Below are 6,944 nucleotides of genomic sequence, written 5' to 3'. Positions count from 1 at the left end.
TTAGAGGTTTATTCTATAAAGCAGTATAGTTTATTTTGTGTAAGGATATGTTAGTCCATCATTAAAGTTGAAATTTTATTTATATTAACCAAAAAAAACTTAAAAATCTAAAAATAAAAATAAAATAACTATACAAAACATTTAAATAATATCAATTCATGAAGAAAAAAAGTTAAATCTTTATGAACTCATATTAAATCTATATTTAAAAAATTAATCCATGGCTAAATTTATATTTAAAAGATAAATCTACTAAAGTTAAATCCACATTTAAAAATAAATCTATAATTTAATGGATCGAGTCAGGTTAAATCCATATTTAAAAAATAGATCTATGCTATTTCTTAATAATAGACGCAGAATAAAATCAAAAGCACCAATATTTATCTTTCCACTGTTACGGGACACAACAAAATCCCCTCAAGAAAAGCCCATTTACACAAGCGGTCGGTCACATGGCAGCGACCAAACGAGAACCAGATGACCTTGTACAGACCCTGGAGCTCGCCAATGCAGGGGATGAAATACGGCCGCTGCGTCTCGCAGATTTATCATCCTTGCTAGTCTCGGGTTCGACTCCTGCGTTCTCAGACTCCCCTTTCCTCATCTTATTCCTGGGAGAAACCCTAATACCCACATTGTCTTCAGCGGCTTTAACATTGGCAGAAGCCTCAACAAACCCTGAAGTACCCTGATCACTCTTTTGCACCTTATCAGAAGAAGGATCACGCTGGATCGACTTCTTTGCCTGGGTTCGAACCCCCGAAGAGCCTTTTTCAGAAGGATTTGCCTCGGCTCGAACCCCCGAAGAATCTTTTTCAGAAAGATTCGCCTGGGTTCGAGCACCCGAAGAGCCTTTTTCAGAAGGTTTTTCATTAGTTTCCATGCCGGATGTAATTATACCTTCGTCAGCAATTGTAGCACGGGCGGTGCTGGATTTAGAAGCCTCGAAACCTCCCGAGACAGCAAGATCTTCGGCTTCCTCCTCCTCCTCTTCAATGGCTCTGAGTTTCTTGATGCTTCCTTCAATCTTGCCCTGCATTCGCTTTCTCTTGGAGGAGAGACCGCCCATAGACCAGTGCGCCTCGTTCGCCCATGACAGAAGCGGGGCCGAGGGAGGGGGCGGGGGATCGACTCTCTCCGAGTTGAACTTCACATCACCGTAGATCCATGGCCTTGGAAGACTGCCTCCATAAAACTTCCCAGGTGCCAGGGGTAGAACCATCTTATCAACCCTACAGAGCACTAGAACTTCCAAGCAACAGAAATGGAACTCAGCAATCAGCTGAATACGGTCCTAACCAGAATCGAACTCGTGACTCCGGCCGAGAGGAAAACCTTTGGTGATGTTTGTTGAGGTACTCGAAGCGTTTTAAATTATTCACCAAAGAGGTGGATATCAACATTTGGCGGGAAGAAATTTGGCGGGAGCGAGATGCATGAAATTAAATTATATGTTTGACCTGCTCCACAAAATTTAAATGGGTCGAAGAGATGCCACGTGTCGCACAAGATACAGGGCCAAATGAGTTAGTGGATGAAGTTAGAAATGCCACGTGTCGCACGAAATACAGGCCCAAACGAGTACAAGTGGATGAAGTTAGAGATGCCACGTATCGCACAAGATACAGGACCAAATGAGTAAGTGGATGATGTTTGAGACACCACGTGTCACACAAGATACGAGGCCAAATGCTTTAGAGTGAAAGGATGGGACACAGTCGACACCAGGTTTATATCATTTCCTACTCATTGTTATTTTTTTAATAAAATTGTTAATTTATTCTTGGCAAGTAAGGTTTGTTTATTGAATTTTTTTTAAGTTTCTAAATTTGTAAAAGTGTTATACATGTATATTAGTAGGTAAAAATGGTAACAACATTTAGGATTGACTAGAGGCTCACAACATATTTCATATTTCATTTTGCTAAAGAGGTAGAGGTATGAGTGTAGGGGTGCTTTTACAAAGTTCAGCAGATGCAAACACCAAACACCAACATTATTTTATTTATTTTGAATGTGAGGGAGGAAAGGGATATTATGGTTGTATTTTTAGTTGTTTTTTAACCATTATAGATTCATTTTAAATACGGATTGGATTTAATTTTTTAAGAGCAATTTTTTTATGAATTGATATTATTTAAATGTTTTGTATAGTTATTTATTTATTTTATTTTTAGATTTTTTAAAATTTGTATTTTTATGATGGACAGACAGGGTTACACATCAGACTGGGTTGTAGGGGTTACACATCATATTGGGTTGTAGAATAAGCCTCTTAGCTCAATGAAGGGGGGTTTTACGTTTTATGGAGATGTTCTCACATTTCTTTCTCTTCAAGGGTGCATTGCAAAAGTTAGTTGTCTTCTAGGGTTTTAAATGGTGATCCCTACAATAGGTAGGGGATCTATTTTGTAGAAAATGAGATTTTGTAGTAATTTTGTTAATGATTGCATTGTAGGGGTTAATTCTTTTTTAGGTTTTTAAAGGGTAACTTCTACAATAGGTATTGGTAGGGGCTTTTCTATGTGGTCAAATGAGACCATATAATCAACTTTTATCACTAAGTTGTTTATGGCATTGTCCTTTGTGGTTTTTAGCAATGTCAACATTATTGGCATAATGCAACTTTGGTTTTCAATTTAAGGTTCTCTTGTTATTAGAGTGCTTACTGAGTGTTCAATGAAATCATTTTCCATGGGTTTTTATGGAAATATGCTATCAAGGATGCAAGGCAATTATTCAATTAAGGCTCTGTACAAGATGTGTTTATCAAAATGCCCACATGAACTTTGTTTGGAATGAGGCATAATCCTCTTAAATCACCAAGGGTGGTATGTGATGTTGATTAAGTGTTCAACGAAATCATTCAATCCAAGTGTTTAACTTAAACAATAAAGGTTATGATCTCATTCATTGTTCAAATCATGGTTAAGTCACTTATAGGGTAAACCTTGATTTTGTGGGTTCACTTCTTTGAATCTATGGTAGATATTGAGCATAAGCTAGTGAACACACAAGGGATCCCAGATGTTTGGCAACAACTTATTTTCGAACGTAAGCGACTTCTTGATGGGTATTGGATGTTTGACCATTAAATTAACAAATATTCAACTCTCACTTTGGTTCTCCACTTACATGGAATGGTGGGCACTAACAATGGATTATCCTCCTCATCCAACAAATGATCTTTTAAGGATCCAATGAGTAGCAAGCCATCTTAGAGTAGTGCCAATTCATCTACCCAATGTCTATATTGTGGAGAAACCAAAGAAGGCTCCAATTTTGGAGGTGATAAGGGACATAGTTTACAGTCTCCTTTCATACTAAGAATCAAAGGTGGTAATTCATCAATTTAACGGATCTTGACCTCCTACATTATATTTGTACTACTCATTCTATTCAATCTAGACAAAGAATTGTGAGTTATATATTGCAATGTTTTTTTATTATTCAATTTCACACTCTTGTTGACTCTTGGAAAGTTTTTGAGAGGGTCTATGATTTTGTGGAAGAGTGGGACTTTTTTGTTACCCCTTGGTCCCTGGAATTTAATTATTCCAATATGTTTGTAACCATGATGCGTTTATGGGTACATCTGTCTAATCTGCCAATCCATTTTTTGGATTATTTGTGTTATAATACATAGGGATTTATTTGGGTCGATATGTAGAAATAGATATTGAATGGACTAAACTTGGTATTTTTACATATGCATTTATCTATGTGGAAAATGGCATTAGTAAGGGCTTGTTGGATAAGTTTATACTTCAAAGGGAAAGTTCCAAGTGGATGTAGGATTTGGATTATGAAAATAAACAATACTCAAATGAAATATTTGTAAACAAGTAGATTATTAGTGGGATACATGTCATCATGTTCATGGTTATCCTAAATAGGGAAAAAAAGTCATAAACCAAAAAAAAAAGATGGAAATCATTTGAGTTACAAGTATCAGATGATGAAGAGGAACAAAGTGTAGACAATCAATAGAATATACATTTAGAGAAGGATATTAATGGATACCATGAAATGTAGGTTGAAGAAATAATGTTATCTATAGTGGATAGAGAAGATGATAAGAATTCAACGAGGTTGGTAATTGTTATTAAAGCCTCATCCGAGCAAATAAAGAGAATACATGAATTTTTCAACTCCACTTATGATAAGGAATTAACTCTTCTTTCAATCCAAGCCATATGATTTCTCCTTTGTATCCTAAGCATCTGAATTTTTATTTTTCCATCTCATTGTTGACCCTTCTTTAGGCTAAAAAAATAAAGGGAAAAAAGGAAATCCGTCAAGGACTACTTTCCAATGTCATGGCAATGAAATATACAATAGTATGTAATATTTAAGCTTTTGCTTCTTAAATGTGAAGTCTTTTACTTTTCAAAAAAATGGAAGAAGTTGTAACATGCTCCTCCCCACATTCACATGCTTTTACAAGACCTTCGGGTAAATGTGAAGCGAAGTGCTACTATAACATGACCTGAGCTCCAAGTTCCAATTATGGAAGTGGGGCCAACAAACCGACAACTTCATTGACAACCCTCAAAGACCCCAAACCATTTAGAAGGTTGCAAACCAACCCAAATGGTCAATCCCTGAGTTGGAGCCCTTTTTCATTAACTTAACATTCCAACCCACGTGAAACAAGGCAAGGGTATGATTATAAGCCTCCAATTGCATGCATAGGCTTGCCTCCATGCAATTATGACCTAAATTCTTCAATTTAGTGTTTGCGATCCTTTGATCTGAACCACTTTTCCAAGCTAGCCTCCAGACCACTGCCTAGAACCTCACGTAACTTTCCAGAATCACATTTGACGTAGCAACAAGGCCAAACCTTCAAACTTAAATCATAAACTTGACCTAGACTACCTAGAACACATTGGACATTTCATCAAACATATGGTAAACATGTAAGCTACAAGTCATGAGTGCATACTTGAGTGTAAATCTTTGTACTTTAGCGTAAAATCACCAAGAAGGTCTAATTCCCTCTCAAGTAGTTGCAACAACACTAGTTATTACATGCATTCATCAACCATCTGATAACTTATCAAAGCATAACAAGAGTCATAGCTAGAGCACATCATAAATCATGCTTATAACCAACATATAACCAGAATCTTAACCATGTCAAAACAACCATCAAATCATCATAATAACAAGTACTCATGAATCACAATAAGAAAATAGCTCTTATTAACTTATGCAAAATTCAACCAAGTCAGGGACTTCCACGTACCACCCAACCATAGATTGAGTTGAACCAAATATTTCTTTCAGCCAATCACCCCCTTTGCGATATTCCAAGCTTGAATGTGGGATCTCATGGGATAAACCTAGACATAAACAACCAAGGGAATCCAAAGGTTAAACCACCTCCACCCTCAAACTACCATAATCTCACTTGAATCGATCCCAATGTCACAAAACCAAACCAAGCTTGGATGCCTCAAAATTTCTTCACCATACCTTGAGGAATTTTCATGTCTCCACCCACATGTCGAGGGCTTCCTGTAGAAAACCATCTCCACCCCCAACCCTTGGGATTTTTCCTGAGACCACCTCACCTCGCTCCAAAACCTTCCAGCAATCCAAAACTGAACCAAGAAATGAATCCCATCACACCATGGATATCTGGGAAATGGCAAGGCAAGGTTGAAATCACTATTAAACCAGGAAAAACCCATGCCAATGATAGTGAATGAACCAAATAAACAAATGTATGTACCATGCATTCACACCTCATCTAGGAAATTGCACATGCAATCTATTACTTGCAAAATATTCATGTTGAAGTTGTTGATCTAACCTTCTCCGTGCTTTCATTTTCCTTCCTTGCTTGCTTGATTTCTCCTCTTAGAGCTCTCTCTCTCTCTCTCTCCTTCTCACTTTACCCAAGCTAAAACTAACCAAAAATTGTGGATTGATCCTCTAATCACTTTTTATTATTGATTTCTCATTTTTCTTCATTTTCTTTCATTTTTCCTCTAATTTCCTTAGCATGCAAATTTGTGTCTCTTCACATTTATTTTCTCCTATTTTCCTTTATTTCTCATAAATAAATGTCAATTAATGCCTCTTTGCCTTTGTTAAACACACATGGACAGCACAAGAGATATGAAAGATAAATCAGTGAGTACATTTTTTTATTAACAGGAGATGTACATTTATAATACAATGTTGTGACTCTTGGGTTTCAGATCCCAAGGTCTCTTGGACTGCTTAGTCTTTTCGGCTTCCACACTAACCCTTTAGGATTAGGTGTCCAACATTCCCCCCCTTAATCCGAACGGTTATGTATGAGTCCAAGAAGAGAGCTGTAATACAAAATGTGCAAAAATGCATGGCAGCACTAGGCTGAATGTGCTCTATGAAATGTTGGTATAGAGGGCGGTGGTTTAAGGATGACCACCAACACTGGAACGCTTAGTGCAGTTCCCGGAACTCTTCCAAAACTGGCAAGAAACTGAAGTTTTCTGCTAGAGGAAGTGATCCTATTGTTTTAAAGAGGGAAACCTTCAACCATAAAAGGGAGGTCTCACCCCGCATAAAAGGTAAAACTTCAACCTGAAAAGGGAAGTCTCAACCTGTGATGGTTTAAGGATAACCAACAACTCTGGAATGCTTAATGCAATTCTTGGAACTCTTCCAAAACTGGCAAGAAGCTGGAGTCTTCTGCTAGAGGAAGTGTTCTCAATCTGTTCACGGGCATCTTTGTCTCTGGCTGCAACTCTGAAACTGGTGTGGCAGGTTGTGGCTCAGGCTCGCTTGATGTGACTTTGAAGCTTGTAGATGACCATCATTTCCCCCCCTGTCAGATACAAGGTGAGAAGATGGAGAAAACTCAACTGCAAGACTGTTCAATACTCTGGAACAAGTTCTGACATGTGTTTGGAATATCTTCTTGGCTGTTGATGCCCATTGCCAAG

At 37.5% G+C, this 6,944-nt stretch overlaps 1 protein-coding gene across 1 annotated transcript; it reads right to left on the bottom strand.

Annotated features, from left to right (window-relative positions):
- Positions 1-362: 362 nt before the first annotated feature.
- On the bottom strand, positions 363-1,362 carry LOC149182843 (uncharacterized). Its single transcript, XM_089418632.1, has one exon. The coding sequence runs from the start codon at positions 1,223-1,225 to the stop codon at positions 452-454; it is 774 nt and encodes a 257-aa protein (XP_089274758.1). The 5' UTR covers positions 1,226-1,362; the 3' UTR covers positions 363-451.
- Positions 1,363-6,944: the final 5,582 nt, after the last annotated feature.

Source organism: Pinus tabuliformis, chromosome 3_2 (genome assembly GCF_031772625.1).
Source record: "Pinus tabuliformis cultivar Carrire ecotype Pingquan chromosome 3_2, CPIR1, whole genome shotgun sequence".
Classification (NCBI taxonomy): domain Eukaryota; kingdom Viridiplantae; phylum Streptophyta; class Pinopsida; order Pinales; family Pinaceae; genus Pinus; species Pinus tabuliformis.
Note: the sequence above shows the minus strand (reverse complement) of the source record. Positions and strands in the feature narration are given on the sequence as shown.

What these genes read in the sequence shown, in the direction of transcription:
- LOC149182843 (XM_089418632.1), bottom strand. Translation starts at nt 1,225, where the DNA reads ATGGTTCTACCCCTGGCACCTGGGAAGTTTTATGGAGGCAGTCTTCCA.